Source organism: Hesperophylax consimilis, chromosome 7 (assembly GCF_061612785.1).
Source record: "Hesperophylax consimilis isolate HC1 chromosome 7, BYU_Hcon_1.0, whole genome shotgun sequence".
NCBI lineage: Eukaryota > Metazoa > Arthropoda > Insecta > Trichoptera > Limnephilidae > Hesperophylax > Hesperophylax consimilis.
Window position 1 is genome coordinate 24,232,025 of NC_142842.1, and position 22,956 is coordinate 24,254,980.

Genomic DNA, 22,956 nt, shown 5'->3' on the forward strand with positions numbered 1-22,956 from the left:
GATTGGCTTGGGAAGAGGGGATTATGAAACACTGTTAAATAATATCAACAAAAATCAGTTACGGTTCGTTGTTCAAGGTTCGAGGTTCAGAATATCAAGAGAAGTTATTATATTTTTATACCTATTTTATAAAATTTTACGGATTTCCCTCATCCTTTATTTCAAGCCACTTTTCACACCAACTCGTAATACATTTGATTTATGACACTGTTTGTCGCCATTGTAGAATATTAGGTTAAACTAACAAGAATAACTGCATGACAATTATTTGTCAACTGCTTTATTATATTCATTACTTGCGACTTAACATAATTTTTATAGATTCACAAATGCCATGAAAAACAACCGACTGGAGAAACGCAGGAACAAAAAAATAAAAATGTACAACATTTTACTATTAACCACTGAAGAAAAATAATGTCATATCGTGCAAAGTTCAGCTGCCGGAGCGTGGCATTAAATATTGTCTATCGCGACACAAATAGATCGTATTGTTCTGGCGCAGGTTATAAGATTTTACCGTCAGGGGGATTGTGTTGGTTTTTTTTTTTTTTTTGTATGAAGTATTTTGTGCTGATTCTATAACGCACAGCATGGGTTGCTCTTTGATCTTATTTTTCGGACGCGTCGATTTTCGAAGCAGTATTTTAATGGCGCGCAGTTTATAATGTGCTATTATTATTATCATGCATGTTTGTTTCATAATCTTAAATTTAAGATAGAAGGATATATCCGACCAAAAATTATCCACGACGCTGTTGACAACGACTATCTTCTGGAAAATGTTCATTTCCACTGTCCAGTTGGAGACATACAGTCGAACAAACTATTCCACATCCCACACTCAAAAACTAACTTCACACAACAGTATTCCCCAATCCCTCGTAAATTTGCACAATATAATACAAAATTTTACAGCATCCATATGAAGTAATGCGTACGATCGATTATTAATATGAGAGTATGTAATGTATCGGCAGCATCTCCTATCCTCTTCCTATTTTCCTCTTCCTTTCCCCTTCCTTTAACACCAAATTAATTTTAAGATACTAAAACTTCATTTCTAATGAACTTTAACATAAGAAACTTCTGTGACTTCAGTTAACTTGTATATTAATATCTATCATTTTACATTATATAAAAGCTGTTTGTTTCTTACAAAATAAATAAATAAATAAACATTCATTTTTCAGAAGGACATGCACAAAATACAATTATATATTTTCAGACGCCGATATTTTCCACTTGTCCTTGGTTCTGTTAACTAAATGCATATTAGAGAAAATAAAATCAAAATTTTAATAACGTACTTTCTCCCACTGCTCTGTATAAGATATCTCAGTCATTTTCATTAAGGTGTGCAAGATATCTGAGATATTTAAGTTATTCTCATTAAGGTGTTGTTTATGTTTTTTTTTTCTGTATGTAACATGAATATTATGTGGAAACTTCAATGATTAATGCAACATGTAAAATGTAATTATTTACATAAAATTCTAAAACTGTTTGTTTTCCCAATACATTAAAATATATAAATAAAGAATGTATTTTAGGGCTCCAACCCAGAGGTGGCTCCCGAATTATATTGTTGGGCGTGCTTGAGATTTGTACAGGGTTAGGTTAGGTTAGTTTATTGATGAATATTGGGTTTTTGAATTTACATCATACAATGATGAAGATATTATATTGAAGCGGTTCAATTTTAAACAATTGATTATAAGCGTGTCCAGCTAGTCCAAGTTAATCATTACGCTAATATCCATAATATCACTATGGTTTATAGATACAAAATACAATGTCCTCTCACAGGCAGATGAGTAGTCCTACTCAAACACAGAATGCCAGGCTCACCGTGGACTAGAGATACCTCGATACAGTACCGAGAATTTAGTCGGAATGCGTTTGTTATCAACGTCTAATTAATGACTAGGCCAATAGACAGCCAGAGCTTTGATTGCCTCTCGATTAGGTCATATTAATCACTCTTTGCTTTTGCAATAGTGTTGGAGTCGCTCAGCTATGCTTGTTGTATGCGGGGTTTTAGTTAGCAATTTGGACAACAATTTAATCACTGCTTAGCAAGTGGTTTGCAACACGCTGCATTTAATATACGTTGTATTGTGATTGTGATAGTTTGTTTTATTTACTCCACCACATTTTAAAAAACCCAATCCGTATATTAGTGAAATAATGTATGAAGTCTTTGCAGTCGACATTACATACAATTTTGTTTTTCATGTGAGTATTGCACGATAGTTCTGACTGCTTCCAGTTGTCTGGAGTCAGCGAGACTATGACATCCGCACTTGGTTATATTATGAGGCTGAATATACGAATAAAAAAAAGATATGGGGAAGAGGAAGTTGGGAAAGTACCTGGCTATTAAAATTTGGTTACCAAACACGACTCGTTTCAAGCAGCATTTCGATTCTGAGTGGTGATTTTTCACCAGGGTGATACTGAAAGTATGACCACGACCGTGCCGCAAATATATAATTTTAACTTTTGAAACACCAGACCCCTTTTGAGGAATCAAAATTAACTCAAAATTGTGTTAAGTGCAAGCGATTCTGTAAAAATAAAAACGCACTTTCTCATGGTATATAGGTTTAAATCGCATATCAAAAATTTTCAACTAGGGTGAAATTTGTTGGTCGGCGGGATAAAATTCTTGTCACTGGTACACGAACGGTTTTTCAGAAGAGTTAATAAAATGTGTAAAATAAAATTGTCACTGTGTTGAGTTATCATGGAACCGTTTAACCTATAGAAGTATGGGAGTGTACGTATGCCCAAAGTAAGATAAACATTTTCTTTCATCTGTAAATGTCTAAATTCCTTATTAAATTAGAGGTTTAGACTGTCAGGAGTCTAAAAGTCGAAATATCTTCATACTTCTCGGGAGTACAGCTGAGCCACGGAGCTAATAGGTCTGCCACAGAGTACGTGCACCAAATTTAATTTAGTAAAATGTCTAGTAAATATTGGTAGTGGTACCTACTTCCACTGCATAGACAGGCGGCGTGATGGGAACCGTCTATGGCTTGACAATTCATTCTGGTATTGGACTCCCCAAGATAAAGTTCTAACTTTGTAAAATTATTTTATGAGCTTCGAAATATTCTATTGTGTTCCGGGAGTGCGATTGATTGATTTGTATGTGTTTATTGTTGTTGCAGTTTATTAAGTGCCCATTGCATACAATATTGCCAGCTCTATCTTTGAACAATTTACAACATTATCTGTACCTACCTTATATTATTTCTTACCTAAAGTACATTTATTTTTATTTCTATATCTTATGTTTTCTACGTTTAAAAACCATTACAGTATTTATGTTAAGTTTATAATTATCTTTCTTATTTTCTTAATAATATTATGTTACATAAATTTATCTTCTAGATTTAGAACTATTTGTTAATTTTTATGTACATCAATTAATAAAATTTTACACCTTATGAACCATAATGACGCCATTCTCCAATTCAAACACGAAAAATCGTTGCTCAATTGAGTTATATCGTATATTTTATTAAAAAAAAAAATACACTGGCTGTTGAAAATTTATTATTCATTTTACCCAAACCTTAAGTATGAATGATATTACATTGAGAATTGTTCACAAAATACACATAAAAATATATTCACATTAGATAGGCTGCAATTTCATTTAACTTTAGTTTCTGACGGGGGTTATTTGTAGCATTAAAATTAAGATTGTTTTAAAGCACTGTTTAATGACTTACTCAACTGTCCAATTTATTAAGTAGGAACTTCTGGCATTGACCCCCAGATGTATAACTCTAAGACCCATATGCCTTAAAGTAACAACGTAAAAGCGTGTATCAATGATACTGTGATGTGTCTTAAGTAAGCATACATTGTAAAACTATAAATTGTAAAAAAACTGTACTGCTTACTGATGTATGGTATTACAATAGCTTAGTATTTACTTTAAATACACATATATGTTTTGGTTTAAGGCGATGCACTACGTCGTGTAATATTTTAAATTGAGCCGCTATCAATAACAACCCTTACGTAGATGGCGGTAAGGTTTAAATTTCCGCTTAACACCATCCGCCTGTTTTGATTTATGCAAGAAAAAAACATGGCCAAAAAGTGCCTTTTATTTTATTTTGTGGATGTTCAGACATAAATATTTAATTTTTTTTGATCATTTATTAATGATTAATACTTAATTTGCCACACTATACAATAAAATTATAACCGAAAATGGGTTCGTAAGTAGGAGATTTTGATCTTTAAAGCAGTTTTCATAGGTCTTGTACATTTTTTTTTCTGGGTTTATAAAAAGACTTGTCTAAAAAATACTCGATTATTTCAAAAGCCAAGATGTATTCTACTCGCAGTATTTAATTAAAGTTAAAAAATCTGAAACATTTCTAGGCGATCAAATGTTCAAACCAAAAACACATGATTTTGCATTACTACGTATGGCATCGCCTTAAGCATCAAATGAAGAAAACACCCCAATTCTGGCTATATTTATTTTTTAAATGAAAAACACATTTTGTAATAGTCCACTTTTAATGAATTAATGAATGACAGTTATCCAGTTTTGCCTGCTTCAAGCTTCGCCAATACTTCAAATTAACTTTAGTAAAAATACTTCGCTGACCCTTGATGACTTGATGATTTTGAATATCTTCCCTATTATACTAAAATAAAGTCGCTAGCGCGTCTGTCTGTTTGTGCGCTTAGAAGCAACGGATTTTGATAAGATTTTCACTATCATTTAGAGAATTTCTTCTATAGGTATATATATATATATATACAACGCCGGGTACACGTCAGCTAGTCTACACTTAAAGGGGCTTGATACCTCTTAGGTAGTCGGGAGAAACCCGCTTGCTCTGCGGTTACAATGAAAGAAGAAATATTCTCTGGTAAATTCATACGTCCGTCACTCTTGGACACACTGATCCCTAGATTCCTACCCACCCCTCATACTTAAAAAGACCCTCCACGCAGCATCCTCAAAGATGACATTGGCCCCGAGGGAAATTATTTTCCTAGTGACCTCCCGTGTGGGGTTAATGTAAAAAAATAAATACATAAGAAAATAATACCAATGGAAAAAAAATAATGTTCTATTTTTATTTATTTTTTATTTAGTAAAAGATTATACACTGTTTACATTATTTAAGAAATGTTTTGACTGCCCAACTAGGAGGATTCCCGTTTTAGGACAGTCAAATTAGGATGAGTATTAACATTTTAAGTTTTTAGATTCTCACGGCCAAAAGCATTTTTATTGTTTGTTTTTGGGGTGTTATGCCGTGTTGCGCTAACTCCTTCTTTAGCCGACGTTTCGGACAGCGTTGCAGTGTCCATCATCAGGGCAGATCCGGGCAGGTCCACATCTTCGGATCTACCGGATTTGCCCTGATGATGGACACTGCAACGCTGTCCGAAACGTCGGCTAAAGAAGGAGTTAGCGCAACACGGCATAACACCCCAAAAACAAACAATAAAATTTTTGATAAGTTGTTTGATAAGTATAGTATTAAAATAATTATGAAATAATAGGTATATGTACTATGAACTGGTGCCTTAGCCTACTAACATATTTTTTTATAAATATGAATAACAAAGAGAAGAAATAGAATAAAATAAAATATCCAATTTAACATAAGATTAACTGCTGCATGGGTAGCATTCTAATTTAAAAGTACTAGGTAGGTACATATATACACATAATGATAAAGATTAGAACATAAAGGTATCTTTTACATGGTTTTTTTTTTTGGAGTTATTGTTGTTGTTTTTGGTTTGTGTTTGATTTCATTTTTTGTGTAGTAAAAGTTCACTCTCCTTTCTACCTAATTGATGAAACCAATTAGTGGTCAATTTATGAAGAATAGCTGTGTTTTCCTTTTTCCAAGCATCAGGCATGAAATTGTATAGTTTTGGACCTAAGAATGAGAAGTGTATTTGAACGAGAGATGTTTTAGTTATGAGTGGTACAATTGGATTTCTCCGTAAGTGGCGGGTGTCGTGAGAGTGGTTAATAGATGGGTAGAGGTGGCGTTGTTGATGGGTGTTTAAAATTAATTTTCTCATGTATAGTTGTCTAACATCCAGAACTCGGAACTCTTCAAATAGTGCATCGCTATGATATCTAAATGTTTTTTTTAGGATTACCCTTAGTAGTGATTTTTGAGCTATTGCCAATTTGTCCAAAACAGTTTTTGCACACCCACCCCAACCTAAGGATGCATAGTCTAGAAGTGACCCACACATAGCATCATAGATGAGTTTAAATTCTTTTTTACGTAAGATATTTCTGATTGTCATAAACATGTACGAAAGCTTTCTAACCTTTGTGGCAACTAGATCTATGTGTCCGTCCCATCTAAGATATTTGTCTAATATAACACCAAGGTATTTTATACTGTCTACGCAATTTGTATCTCTATGTCTCACTGTATTGTTTTCTTATGCATATATGTCTCCAATTAATTATAATTATTTCATGTATAAGCCCTGACGAATAATGAGATAAGTAAAACCTGGATGACTGTCATGTATTATTTCAATAAAAATGGTGTATTTCAAAGTGTATTTTTCATTTAAGGTTAAACGTGACGCTCGTTATATTCAACGTGTTCATAAATGGCGTCAATTATTTATTTTTTTTAAATACGCCTTTTTCAAGTTATTGCTCTACAATATTAAGACAAATTATTTCATTGAGCCCGTATAGACACAATATAAATATGAATATGAATAAACTGTTTTTTCCGCAAAAAAACGCATCAAAAAGCATACAAATACAATATTGGATGGAATCATCGGTATAATATTGTGTTTCTGTGCCTTTTTCGAGAGAATAGAATTTTTATACCAAATAAATATTTATTGATATTCATATTGCGTAAACAAATAATTTCTGAGGACTGATTGTTTAAGAGAATTTGAACAATTCATCAAATTTTAACGTTCATTTTCAGGTTCTGCGAAAATCCTATTCAAGTTTTGTTATGATATCATTATAGTATAGTAGCTTGAAGGAACTGGAATAATAACAGAACTTGAAAAAATCTTTCACAGAATTTAAAAATTAACTTTTAAATTTGGAGAATTGTTCAAATTCTCCGAAACCAATCGTCCTTGCAAAGCAATACTTGTATTTGTTAATATTGCAATGCGAAAACCGTATTGTAATAAAATTAATTAACGCCATCTATGAACACGTAGAATATAACGAGCCTTGTGTTTAACATTAACATATAATTTCACAATAAGTATTTGCAACCTTCGAAAAAAATGTATGTATTTATTTTCCACATAAATGAAATTGGCTTAAATGAAATTGATTATTTAATGAATAGTAATGAACAATGGTAGGTTCCAATAATTATTGATAACATTTATTTATCACGATAACTGTTTATAGGGTTGTTTCACAGAATTTGAACAGATCATCAAATTACTAAATTAAAATTCAAGTTCTGTGGAAGTTCTATTCAAGTTTTGTTAGTATTTTAGGTTTATGATACAACAGCCATTAATAAAATACTAACAGAACTTGAAAATAACTTTTACCAAACTTGAAAATTGATTTTGATGAATTTTTCAAATTCTGTGAAACAACCTGTTATTAGTTTTGTTTTAAATTATCTAAAATTGATCAAATTGTTAGGTGTGTTAACATCGAATTAGTTATGTGAAAAAATGTCGGTATCTATTCGTTTGCTCAATTATATAGGCGAAGAATTGGTGAGTTTTTCATAATTTGTTTGTGGACGAGTTTTTTCAACACCAGCAACCGATTCTCGAATTGGAAAGAGATAGATATTTACCAATAAAAGGAGTACGCTTTGAAATTGGATTTCACGTAAAAACATAATAATATTTTGTCTGAAACTTTGGAAAGGGAAAATTAGGTTTATACATGAACGAGCAATTTTTTGTCATCTGTACCACGGCCCTCAACTCAAAAATCGTATGTGGCAGCATCTCTTTGATCCTGTCAGTTTGTGTAAAGAGCAAAGAGCAAGATAGCGTACAACCCCGCTCTATATTTTACCAACTTAACCTAATTCAATTTTTCCTATCCTTTTTGTTTACGCCAAATAATGGCTAATTGTCGTGTAATTGCGAATTGTTTATGGCAATGAATTTTGTTCCTGAACCCCGTTTTCCTCTCCTTCATACCTCTCCTCTTTGTCCGGGAATCAGTCAGTGCAAAACCAACCGCCGTGACGCGAAGGGAACATCATTAGCCATAACGTATCTTATCGCAAGAAACAATCAAAATCATCTTAACGCATCGCAATAAATAATATTTCGCTAAAACCAAAATTACAGTGGAATCCAAGTGAATCAGTGAATCCCAACAAGTGAATGATCCTCTACATCCGTAAGTACCCTTATACCCTTATAAATTCATTGCCAATGAATAATTGATTGTGTTATAAAAGGTCCACAGCTTAAACATTTGGTCAATTCGAGCCACATACATTATTATGTAGAGATATGAACCAGCGCATCTCGTAATTATAATACGTATTTACGCATTTATCCACGATATTGTGTTTCATCGTTAAATACGTGTCGAATTATTTATGTGGGTAGGGTAGATAGTTTTGTACAGTAAGATCTCGCATTATTTATTGTAATTAAACGATTTATTGTTATTATATTATTTATCATAAAAATGACTAACGAAACGTCAAATGTAGAAATTAATAGAGAAATTAAGTTATTGGAAGCTCGTCAAAATTCATTCTTTTCAAGAGCTCAGAGAATATTTGATAGCATGAAAAATTTGAAGACGACATCGTCAAAAAACACTTTTTGCGCAAACGCCACATTGTTACCAGAGATTAGGAAGGAATTTTCAGAAATGGTTATTAAAATAAACACGCTCAACCTTAAAATAAATTCGGAATATATTCCCAATTTTCAAATGGAACAATCATTTGACGAAATTTACGCCATTATTCAACTAACCGCCAGGCAAATGAATAGTGAAAATATGAATCAGTCGTCATCTACTACCCAACCAAAACATAATCTAAAGTTACCAAAGTTAACGCTACCCGGCTTTAATGGGAATTTAATGAACTGGAAAATTTATTATGAAACGTTTAAAAATATTATTCACGAAAACACAGATCTCTCTAACGCAGAAAAAGTACAATTTTTGGTCGGTTCATTGTCTGATAAAGCATTAAATATTTGTGTTGGGATTCCAACAACAGCTGATAATTATGAAATTATTTGGAATGCTTTAATAGAGAAATATGAAGATAATCGAGCACACGCAGCGTATTATTTCGATCAAATTTTAAACATTAAACAAATAACTATTCCAACAGCATCCAATTTAGAAGCGTTTATAGATCAGTTTCATTCGTCAATTTCGGCGTTACAACAATTAAAAATTCCGAATTTATTACAATATTTCTTCCTTTATATAGGAACTCAAAAATTAGATAAGGAAACAGCTATGGCATTCGAATCGTCAGTAAGGAGATCTGAGACACCTTCATATGAAGAGTTCGTGATTTTTTTGCGTGAGCACGCAAAAATATTACAGCGAACATCTGCATTACCGGAATGTAAATCGCAACAGCGCATGGAGAAAAACTCACTTAAGAAGCAATATAGCCAAGCATTTGTTAGTGTAACAAACAGTAAAATAAAACAATACGAGTGCGCTGTATGTAACCTATCAGATCATACATCAATTTATAAATGCCCAACATTTTTAAAAGCATCTCCTAAGAATAGATTTGAAATTGCTCAAAAACAAAATCTATGCAGAAATTGTCTTAGTAAAATGCACTTTGCTAATAAATGTAAATCGGAAAACCGATGCAAATATTGTAATCAAAATCATCACTCTCTATTACATTTTAATACAACAGCATCCGACTCTTCTCACTCTAATGAGCAAGATTTAGCGGAAAATTCCGAGCGTGAATCTGAAAATCTATCCGATAATGTCACATTGTGCACTCTGAATAATGGAGATGCAAACGTTTTTTCTCCGAATCAAACCATACTATTAGGGACCGCATCCATTAATGTTCTTGATTTTAGGAATAATTATCAGAAAATACGTGTCCTAATCGATAGCGCATCGCAAAACGATTTCATTACAATGGAATGTTGCCAACGCCTTGGCTTACATTTATTCCCAAATCGCAATCACGCCACGATTAGAGGAATAGGGGATGTTGCTCAACGCGTTAAAGGAGTCACTAATTTGAGGTTTGAGTCTCGTTACAACAATAAAGTATCTTTCTCCATTCGACCTTTGGTCGTAGATCGCATCACAACTCAGCTGCCAGCATCATCGCTAAATCTAAACGCTTTATCTTATTTAAATGAATTACCACTTGCTGATGACGAATTCCACACCCCAGGGGTCATAGATGCAATCATCGGAGCCAATTTATTTGGCCAAATAATATTACCCGGTAAGGTAAAAGGCACACGGTTATTACCAAGTGCCATTGAGACCAGCTTAGGATATATAATAATAGGAAATGCACCTACTATCGAAAGTTCTTATTCCCTTGGTAACTCATTTTGCACAACGACAGAACCATCGGTTGAAGAACTTATTGCAAAATTCTGTCAATTGGAAAAGGTCACAGAGTGTGAATCACAATCACCGGAAGAAAATGTCCATGATGCAATTTATGTTCAATCTACCATCAGAGATCCGTCAGGTAGATGTATAGTTAACATCCCATTTAAGGATCCTCCAGAAATGCAAGGAGAATCTTATCAAGTAGCTTTACGTCATCGTTTGATGCTAGAAAAAGGATCACATCGCACCGCGTCGCATCGCATCGCAACAACATGCATCACATCGCACCGCATCGCATCGCTTCGCATCAACAAGCATCACATCGCACCGCATCGCATCGCATCGTATCAACACGCATCATATCGCACCGCATCGCATCGCATCGCATCAACATTAATCACATCGCACCGCATCGCATCGCATCGCATCAACATTAATCACATCGCACCGCATCGCATCGCTTCGCATCAACAAGCATCACATCGCACCGCATCGCATCGCATCGCATCAACACGTATCATATCGCACCGCAACGCAACGCAACGCAACGCATCGCATCGCATCACATCGCATGGCAGCTCACCGCAACGTAACGCAATGAAACGCAACGCAACGCAACGAAACGCAACGCAACTCATCGTATCTCATCGCAAAAAACTCAAAATAACATCAAATCATTTAGAAGTTGCTGAGAGGGCCATAGTATGTGATGTACAAGTAGTTCATTTTGAGAATGACCTAAAGAATTTACAAAAGCAACGTTACTTAGCCCCTGCATTAAGAAAATTAAGACTATTTTTAGACATTATTCTTATTAGTGTTGGAGGCAGATTGAAAAATTCTGATCTGAACTACAATTCTCAACATCCGATCTTGTTGCCAAGTAAGGAACACGTCACGACCATCCTCATCGATTATCACCATGATAAATATCTACATGCTGGACCACAGCTTTTAATATCTTTGCTACGTCAAAAATATTGGATACTTTCCGCTAGAAACTTGATTAGAAAACGTGTACACCTGTGCAACACCTGCTTCAAAACCAACCCAAAAGCCAATTTTCCGATTATGGGAGACTTGCCTGAGTGCCGGGTGAAACAATCAAAATCATTTTTACATACGGGCGTAGACCATGCAGCACCTATCGCAATCACAATGAATCAACAAAGAGGAACTCGTCGCTTAAAGGCTTACATGGGTTTATTCATATGTCCCGTCACTAAAGCCGTGCATATTGAACTTGTTTCTGATCTCAGCACAGATTGCTTTCTAAACGCCTTTAAACGTTTTATTTTACGACGAAGACCTTGCAGTACATTATATTCGGATAATGGAATTGCTTTCATCGGTGCCAAATCATATTTAAATGATTTGTATCATTTACTGAGTTCTGAACAATTTAAATACGCATTTTCACATACCCTATCAGAATATCGAGTCCACTGGAAATTAAACCCACCTAGTGCCCCTCATTTCGGTGGTAGTTGGGAAGTCAATGTCCGAAGTGTGAAAACACACTTATACCGAGTAATAGGAGAGCAGCTCCTTATCTACGAAGAATTGTCCACTATCTTAGCTCAGATTGAAGCTTTATTAAACTTTCGTCCTCTGTCTCAATTGAGTTCTGATCCATTGGAACCGTTGGCACTTACCCCAGCGCATTTCCTCACATTAACCTATTTAACTCCATTGCCTTCTGCAGACGTGTCCCAAGAACCAGTCGGATTACTTAAAAGAAAATCTATGTTAGATCACATGGTTCAGAACTATTGGAGACGTTGGAAGATAGAGTACTTGAATTCTTTACAAACTAGGTTAAAATGGAACACTCCAGTTAATCCTGTACAAAAGGGTACGCTATTAAAGGCTGACAACGCACCACCTCTGCACTGGCCATTAGGTATTATAGATGAAGTTTATCCAGGCAAGGATGGTATTGTTCGAGTGGTACTTGTCCGAACCAAGGCAGGATCTTACAAGCGTCCTGTGGTAAAGGTTCGCCCTTTACCAAATCAATAAGCCTTTGTTTTTCATTAGTTAGCCTAGTTATTTTAGAAGTATGCACACATACATCTGATTGTTATTTTTCTAATTACTTTATTTCTTATTTTTTTACATTATTATATTTTTTTTACTCGCAATAGACACACGTCTTGAACAGTGAAAACACCATGTTATTCTATAGCAGTTATTTATTTTGTTTTTGTTATCGTATGTTGGTTTGTTTTGACCATTCTGTCAAGGCGGGGAGCATGTTTACGCCAAATAATGGCTAATTGTCGTGTAATTGCGAATTGTTTATGGCAATGAATTTTGTTCCTGAACCCCGTTTTCCTCTCCTTCATACCTCTCCTCTTTGTCCGGGAATCAGTCAGTGCAAAACCAACCGCCGTGACGCGAAGGGAACATCATTAGCCATAACGTATCTTATCGCAAGAAACAATCAAAATCATCTTAACGCATCGCAATAAATAATATTTCGCTAAAACCAAAATTACAGTGGAATCCAAGTGAATCAGTGAATCCCAACAAGTGAATGATCCTCTACATCCGTAAGTACCCTTATACCCTTATAAATTCATTGCCAATGAATAATTGATTGTGTTATAAAAGGTCCACAGCTTAAACACTTTTTGATCCTACCTTGGCCATTTTATTCTATCCTGCCGGAAAACGAATAAATGCTCCATTACCATTTTAAAATCGCAATTTAGGGTAATTTTTTATATCTTGTTAATTATTGATTTTTAGAACTATAATATGATAAAATATATTTAGAATTATTTATAACGAAATTACAGGTAGTAGTATAGATAAAACAAGCGTTTAAATGAACAGTGTATTTTGTCGTGTTGTTATTGTAGGTATTCGTAAGTTTATGAGTTGCAGAAGTTCGCAACAGTTGAATTTAGAGTTTAGAAACTTGAATAAAAAAGTTAAGTCGTTTATTTTACGCCTGTCTTCCAATGTGTGTATTTTTAGAGTATTTAATAAGAAATTATATTGTAAGTCTTCTAGTGGGATATTTAATTTATAATTTATAAAACGTAGATTTTTTTTGTATTTGCTCAATGTTATTAATGTGAATTTTGTAAGAGGGAGACCAAACTACTGAGTTGAATTCAATTATGCTTCTAACTAGAGATATGTATAACAGTTTAATGGCTTGTATGGAGTTAAAGTTTGATAATAATACTTTTGTAGTTTTTAACGTGGCCCTTATTTAAGTGTTCATAAACAATATCTCCTTTATAAAATCGTTGTAGTTGACAAATGTGTCGGGTTCGTGAGTTCAATTCCTCAGCTGGCTAAGTCCTCCATCGTTGCACAAACAACCTTTCGCTTACAATGATGGTAACAGGAAATTATCAAATACTGTCAGATTAATCGTTACCTGGGAATATTGGTTTTTTTTCTTATGTTTTCCGTGGGCTGATCTTATTTTACTTCGGGTGAAGTTGATCACCCGCTGGCGTGGAAAAAAGCAAAAAATATTTCTTTTTAAAATATGTATGGATACATGAATACCAGGTATCAGGGGAGTAAAGAGCCCTATCTTCGAAATGATATTCTATATGATAGAAAAAGTAAAAATTCTCGAAGTTCCAACTTTTTGATGTAGTTTTCTGGTCAAAATAGTGGAATTTTTTTGTATTGAAATATAAATATTCTTCTATGAAAAACATTTTTAGGTAGGGAAAAAAAGTGTAATTCGAAAAAAGTTATTAACCTTTTTTACTTTTCCCATTACACAGAATCATCTCCCGAATTTTTTTCCATTTTTCCTTTATTTAAAAAATTGACAAAAAAAGGCGATATCCAAAATAAATTAGAATTGGTTGAATTTGAATAAAGCATTTAACTCTATTGGATTCGTACCTCCTGAATGAAACTCACCTCTTTAGACCACAATGAAAGTCTTCAATGACATTATTATTATGTTTTTAATACAATAACATCAAGAAAAACTATCATTATCATCGTCTCGAAAATGTTCCAGTACACTTCCCATATAACAAGTCAAAAATACAAAATAAAGATAAACCTTTTCAAGTTAAGTGCTTGTCAATCATTCGAAGTTTACGACTGAAAGATTCTTTTATCGAAATCTCGAATCTCTTACTTTATGTAGCAATTTATGCATATGAAAAGTTTTGATAGACACTTTTCTGATTCGAAGGTAAGAATGCTTGATTTTTCCATAAACGTGATTGACAGGTTTCTTGGGTTCGTGGATAAATGGATCCTGATTGATTGATGGGAGACTGGAATCAGTTTCGCGATGTCGGGTTAAAAGGATTTACGTCCTTAAAAGGTTTCGATTTCAATTTTCATTTGTATTTTTTTTTTTGAAAGCATCGAGTCAGAAATATGTGTTTAGTTACTGTGGAAGTAAATTTTTAAAAGAAGTTTAACCAATTTTAATATACATACCTAACACATAATTTGTCTGTTCTACAAAAGAATACAAATCTGTATCTGTACCAATCCAATTTTTTTACCGTTTTACTTTTTGTGCCCTAGGAATGGTGTTTTCAAAACCGGTCAACAAGTGAAATCATTTGTGTGGTATTATAATCATTTATGAAATTTCTTACAATTATAGACTATTTTTATTTAAATTGTATTTTTAAAAGAAATGCGTTCCATGAAATGTTAAATATAGAATAACCATTCAATATTATATTACGTCCAGATAGCGGAAGGTACCAAATTCCGGTCGAACTAATGATGATTTTTGATTGTTTTTATTTCTAGTATGTGCGATTAAATACACATTAAAATTATTTTTTTTATTTATTTATTTATTTATTTATATATATAATTTGTACATTTATTTATAACAATTACAGGTAATAAAGCCTAAGACGTTATAATTGTACCATTTATGCAGTGTATATGCAATGCCAAAAATCTCGTAAATGCGCTATAGGACACAAAAAATAAATCTAATTTCTTATCTACCGCATTCAAAAAGCACGTAGCTCTCCCCACAGGTGAGTTCATTAATAAATTAGTGCGGCTTGCTCTACTATATAGAAGATTGTGATGACGTCCTCGAGAGTGAGACTCTGGTACAAAAAAATTTAATTGGGCCAGTATCTCATTATTAGATAAGTGACCGTTTATTAGTTGGAAAAAATATTTAAGCAAAGCAATACCTCTACGTGTCTCTAGGGAGTGGTAATTGGTCATGCCTAATATATAAATCGATGGGTAAAGCCAAGGGTAACGTCCATAGAGCCGCGAGAATAAAAACCTTAAAAAAATTTTATGGACTCTTTCAATGCGTAAAGTGTATGTTAATTCATGTGGAGCCCAGATGATCGAGTTTGATTCAAGTACACTTAGGACTAGTGTGTTATATAATAACGTCAGTGTTTTTGTGTTACGAAACGGATATGAGTTTCTAATTACGAAGCCGAGAAGCCTGTATCCTCTGCTTATTAAATCATCGATGTGTTGGTGAAAGGTTAGTTTGCTGTCGTAAATAACTCCTAGATCTTTGATTTGATTTAGGTGTTGGAGAATAATTTCATTGATTGTATATTCAAATACATGCGGTTTCTTTGATCTTGTATACGAGACGATATTGCACTTGGGTGTACTGAAGTTCAAGCCATTTATTTTGGCCCAGTTTGAGACGCAGTCAATGTCACGTTGAAGGAGAATACAGTCAAGATGGTTTTTTATTGAACGATATAGTTTCAAGTCATCTGCAAATAGTAAATACAGCGAATGTGTGATGACTGAACCAATATCGTTGATAAAAATCAGAAACAGAAGTGGTCCAAGGATAGACCCCTGAGGAACTCCAGAAAAAACTGTGAATTCCAAAGAACTGGAACCCTTATAATAAACAAACTGTCTACGATTTCGAAAATATGAAGCAAAAAAACAGAGTAGTCTTTTGGAAAAACCAAATGAAGCTAGCTTATTTAGAAGAATGTCGATGTCAACCTTGTCGAATGCTTTTTCCAGGTCGAAATAAGCAACATCCACCTGTCCCCGATTGTCGAGAGTTTGTGATAAGAAATCTGAGATGCATAAGAGGTTTGATGTTACTGACATCTGGGGTCTAAAACCATATTGACGGTCATCAAGAATTGGATTAACGTGATTAAGTATATATTTATGTAGAATTTTCTCGAATATTTTCATGATGGAACATAGAACGGCAACTGGTCGATAATTCCGGATATCGCGTTTATCTCCCTTCTTGTAGATAGGGGTTATTTTAGTTAATCTCCAGATGTCTGGGAGAATCCCGTTTTTTAGGCAAACATTGAAGAGATGACATAATGGTGGTATTAAAAGGTCGGAACAACCCTTTAGTATAAATGTTGGAATATTGTCAGGACCGATGGAGTGAGGTTTCTTTAAATTTGAGAGTGCCTCCTTTACATCTTTTTCTGAAATACTGACCAGGTCGAATGAGGGCCCAATCTGTACAGTGTGAAGGGTAGAGTCAATATTGAGAGTTGGTTGGACATTTTTGTAAACAGATGAAAAAAAGGTCGCAAAACTATTTGCGATTTTATCATCAGTAGTCAATTCCTCTCCGTCAAGAATCATAGACTTAAATGAGTTGTTGGATTTTTTTAGATCCTTAATGTACTTCCAAAACTGTTTGGGATCGATAGATAATTTTTCTTCCATTGAAGTTAAATGATTTTTAAAAGCTTCACTGATTTCATGTTTTACGATGGAGCGATAGGCTGAAAAACTAGCATAGTCCAAGTTGTGACGTGTTTTTTTCCATCGCTTATGAAAAATATGTTTAATTTTAATATTTGAAATAATACTATTGGTGTACCACTTAGGATATACTCTGTGTGCCGTAGTGCGAGGTGTGGAAATGGGTATACACTTGTCGAATATATTGTAAATTGAATTGTAAAAATTTGTACATAATGCATTTATATCTGTTGAACTTTGGCAGACCGGTTGCCATGAGCATTCAGAAAGCAATTCATATAATAAGTGGAAATTTCCTTTGTTGAATCTCCATGCGTTTATGGTTCTAGCTCCATGATAGGAGGGAACTTCTATTGGACTTGGGTTTAGACATGAATTTGCAACACCTGAGTGAGTTTCACTAATACTTATAGACAAAGCAGGGTGGTGCTTGTCCTCGTTTGTAATAGGGTCATGACATTTCTCAACACACTTTATAAGATCCTTGGCATTACATAAAACTATGTCCAGAGTGTTATTATAATCATTACATATCAAGTTATATTCTTGCAAACCGTAGAAACATTTAAAATAGTTAAACATGTTCACAATATTGGAGTTACAGGAAGGGAGGTTCAAATCACCTAATATTAAGATATTTTTGTCACTGAGAAGATTATAATTACTTTCTATTTTTTCGAACATGTTGTAGTATAACGAAGTTGAAGAACGAGGTGGCACATATATCACACATACGAAAACAGTTGAAGATTTCAAGGATAGCTTCACCCACAGGGATTCAGTGTCGGGGAGGTCCATTGAAGAAATCCTCTCAGCATGGGTTACAGAATCAGCACGAACAGCCAGGACGACACCCCCCGCTCGTGTGAGGCGGTCACGACGAAAGACAACATAATTTTCTGGAAATAGCTCTGAATTATGCACACTTGGTTTCAGCCACGATTCAGTGATTGCTATTAAATCTAAGCTATCTCGAGCAAATAGGTTGTTTTTAAATACTGCCAATTTCGTATTTAGCCCTCGAACGTTTTGGTAATAGATAGAGAGGTTAGAATTACTTCTCACTCTTAGAGTGTTTCGTTTTATCATTGGTTGCAACGTTTCTCCGAAAAAACCACTCATTGAATGCAACATGATTTGGCCATATGTTCGGGTCCATAAAAAATGAAAGCTTCGATTCCGGGACTCCAATCCGGAAAGAGGCGTAGTCAGCTTTGGCTGTCAATTTGACAACATCGTAAACAATTTCTTTGTTTATATTGAGAAGGAAATTTACAATATCCTCGACCGTAGTGTTGACATCGAATTGCCAGGCATGAATATACTTGCGCCTTTCAACGGCTATGAGGCCTTTATGCTCAGTCGCGGTACCATGAAGTACTGGTCGTCTTTTTTTCCTATGCGTGACTCGGCGCCAATTGGGGTTAGCCGAAGTGGAGGTATAGGCTTCTGTTTCCGATTTGGATTCTGCCGTATCGGTTTCTGCAGTCTTCGATGTTATAGTATCGGTAGGTTGGGCAACGGGAGTTGACATCTTCTTCGGTTTAGATGGGCCGAACATCGGAACCGATGGATCTGGAACAGATGATGCCATTGAAGCATATGTTGTAGCAGGTTGAGGGTCTACTTCCGATTTTCCCTTTTTTGTAGCAGATCTCGTGGTAATCTTACGAGCGTTGGGGCAGCCGACTAAGGCAGCTTGGGTTGTGGCAGGCGGTGGGCTAGCCGCTCTGTTTGTCTGTATGTCGCTGGGCCCCGTTGGGAGCTGCGGGGCGGAGGGGGGCGAGCGTAGTAAAGTAGTGACCGCTAGTGCGGCGGCGGCAGGCGCGGCGGGCAAGACGCGCGGGTCCGGGGGGATCGGACCTGCGGCGTTCGACGAAGAGACACTGCATGTACATGTACACAATATAACACTACCGACATACGTTGTCAGTAAATTTTTAAGGGAATTCTGTTCCCTTTCAAAAAACAACATTTTGTCACTCAAACTTTCAATCGTTTTCGTTAGTAGGTGAAGCCCAATCAAAATTTCGTTACTGTCACCCATTTCGGTTAATTATCAAGCGCTGATAATAGGAAACAGAAACAAAATTTTAGCGCGACAAAAAAGACGTGCGTTCCGGGCGATATAGAATAATCGTGATATATTCTGTATATAGATAACTAAAGACTCGCATGTATCAGTTTTGATACCTTTTCTCGGTGAAATATATTTTAACAAACCTAATTAGGTTTGAGGCAAATAACCCATTGAATAAAGAATAAGCGTTGTAATAAATAAAACTTTGTGTAAATAAAGTGTTTGTTTAAGTTTATCTCATTTGGAACACTTCATTGATGGTGGAATTCCATTTTAATTTTTTTGCTTAAAAACTTCAAGTGAAAATGGAGTCGCAAATATTGGATTCGAATCAATGTATGGTTTTATTGTTGACTGTAATCAATATTTGACACAATTATTGGGGAGCTGTGGTTAACAGTTAGAATTCGAATAGAATTTCGACCTACCCTTTATTTTTGGTTTATGTATTGTTGAAAATTGATTTTATGGCCTTGAACACTGCAGGTGATCACTGCGCAAGCTTCCGTAATTGACTTGAAATAAACGTACTTAACATTCTCACTGCACAAATTTTCTTAGCAGACTGGTAATATATATTTAAATTGCTTAATGTCACTGATGAAGGTATTTAGGCAGTCCACACTGTCAGAAAGGACAGGTAATTGAGTTATAGTTATAGGAAAAAACTTTTTTTTTTAATTCGTGTTATTCATGATCTTGTATTTACAATCACAATCACAATATAGAGACTTACATGCTCACAGACAAAACCTCACCCATCCTAACAAAGAACATGTATCTAAGGTTTTATTTTCTTTTGTACCAGGTTATTGACGGGGCCGATATGAAGGCTTTGAACTGCGGGACCCCGCACACGAGCCACTGCCTCGCCAGCGGAGACATTATGATCTCCACCATGGGGGATGCTGAGGACAATGGTAAAGGAGACTTTGTGCTCATCGATGGGAAAACGTTCACAATGAGAGGTAGGTACCCTTGCGAGAGCTAACGTTTGTTCTATTCATGTCAATCTCAACCACTTATTTAATCGCTAACGTTCTGTATTGCGCATTATACTGTTTTTTTTTTAAATTTAAATTCAATGTATCAAACTAATCTTTACTGAACCATCAAAATGCCCACCATCTTGAACCGGAAATGGGACGTACAAATAGATTTATAGATATATGAAAAAATAACAGCAAAACGATCGACATAAAACAATACTTTGTCACTTTTAGTCAAAAAATAATAAAAAATCTATTTAAATCTGACCTGAAATCTTAATATTGGTAAATTAAAACATTATGTTGGCAATTTGATACATTTTCACAAAAGCTTGATACGAAATAGTTTCTTCAATGTTCAAATTAGAATTTAGATTTTAGGATTTGTATTATTTTATAGTATTTTTATTACCATTTTGTAATAACAGAATCAAGATTCGTAGTAGGGAACCGCTTTGAATTGTAAATTAACCCTTTCAACCAGGAAGTGGGGAGCGAACAAAGTTTCCTAAGCCAATGCCTGAAAAGATCTGTAACTATTAGCCGTAGGATGCTGAGACCTGAGATACACTGAAACCTCTTGCTTAACTACTCGCTAGTAGTTGTTAACAACTTTATCTAATTACCTGACCATTGATTGTTTAATGGCTCTCTAAGACGGAAGGTGCAAAAGGGTTATGTAACAGCATGTACCTAGGCAATCATAATTAGAGAAAGATTTATTGGACGGTTTATAAGGACATCAATTTCAATTTTAATGGATGGTGGTAGATCGGTTGATAATTATTTTCAATAATAATTGTCAATGTCTTCGAAGTGAAGTTTCTTCAATTATTGATAAGGACGGGTTGTTTCAGAGGATTTGAACAATTCTTACAAGAACTTTCACAGAACCCGGAAATGAAATTGTTCAAATTCTATGAAACAACCCATCCTAAATCTAACAGGATAATGGAATCAAGAAACAACGTACAAGAAGAAAAATGAGTACATCTTTTATTTTATCATAATACTGTTTAAAATATGACTGCATTACCATTTCCTCCTAAAATATTAGTCATTAAGAATATATCTGAACACGTGTTCAGGCAGGTGGCCTTGTCCGAGTAAATATAATGGACGAGATGCGAAAATATTATAATTTTTATGAAGACGTGTTCCGACTTCCTAACATATTCGTACTTTACTGATAGTATGTAAAGAAATTTGTCAATTCATTCGTTATAGGCCTCCAGTCCCGTTTTTAACAGTAAAACGAATAATTTGAACAGATTCTTAATAAATTAACTATATTTCATATCATGTTTTTTCAGTGTACCTACCGACTTTCTTAACATTTACATTTAACATACCTACACCGAGTGCAATGAAAATTATTGGAAATCCGATTAAAAACGGGATTGCCGGCCTTAAAGAATGATTTAACAGGTTTCATTATTTTAACTGACGAATATATATTACCACGATATCGGAACACGTGTTCATGAAAAGACTAACATTTTCGCATTTCTTCGTGATATATTATCAACTCAAATGGACGTGCATGAACAAGTTTTACGATACATTAGGAATTTACTAAAAGGTCAAACGTCCTGCGATCCCGGTTTTTACCGGATTATCAATAATTTGAAGTAATTAACACTCATTTTTCTCCGTGTACGCAGGATCTTATCACATGTATAAAAATTGGAACTTCGGTTAGGAGAAAGATATCTTTAGGAACAATATTAATATGTTCTATCTAATTATTATTGGAGATGTAAATATAAATATTTTAGAAAATGGACACCCTAAGCGAATTCAATATCTGCAGATGCTAGCATCCCATGGACTGGAAAGCTTAATAAATGTTCCTACTCGAAAAGTGGACAACAGTGAAAGTTGCATAGACCATATAATGAGTAAAACAAAAGACATTACTCAAACTGTTGTATTTAATTCAACTATAACCGATCATTATACAACTATGCTTTCAATAAAAATAAACAAGTCAAATAAAATGAAGAAAAAACCATTAACAACAGAAAAAACAGAAATCAACTGGAATATCATTAAACATAATCTACAATGTACCGATTGGAAAAAACTGCAAAGTATGAACAATACAAATGATGCATGGAATTATTTCATAGAACTTCTTCAGAATAATATACTATCTAATACCACAAAAATTACTAAGAAAATCTCACACAAAAATGTACATATTAAACCATGGATTACACAGAATGTTATAAACTGCATAAGAAAAAGAGACGAGTTACACAAGAAACTTAAAAAAATTCCATACGATATACACATGTTAAGATACTACAAAAGATACAGAAACATTTGCAAAAAAGTTATTATGTATACAAAAGAAACCTACTATAAGAAAAAATTGTAGATTGTAAACAAAATCCCAGGAAAATGTGGCAAATAATAAATGAAATAACCAGTTCTAAATCTGCCAACGTTACATCAATTGACGTGCTGAATATAAACAATGTTCCCAGGACATACGCTGATAATCCTGACCAAATACTTGAATACGTCAATAATTTTTTCATAAATATAGGATCAAATCTAGCAAAGCAAGTTACAAAATGTAACGAAGATGTACAAATAAACGAACC

At 34.3% G+C, this 22,956-nt stretch overlaps 1 protein-coding gene across 4 annotated transcripts in view; it reads left to right on the forward strand.

The window, feature by feature from the left end:
* Window positions 1-22,956, forward strand: part of LOC149422517 (methanethiol oxidase) — a 475,124-nt gene that overhangs the window by 368,966 nt on the left and 83,202 nt on the right. For all 4 annotated transcript variants that reach the window (XM_089633333.1, XM_089633332.1, XM_089633335.1 and 1 more), the window contains exon 5: window positions 20,164-20,323. In XM_089633333.1, the coding sequence (XP_089489459.1) occupies window positions 20,164-20,323 (160 nt within the window). The remainder of the gene's footprint in view (window positions 1-20,163; window positions 20,324-22,956) is intronic.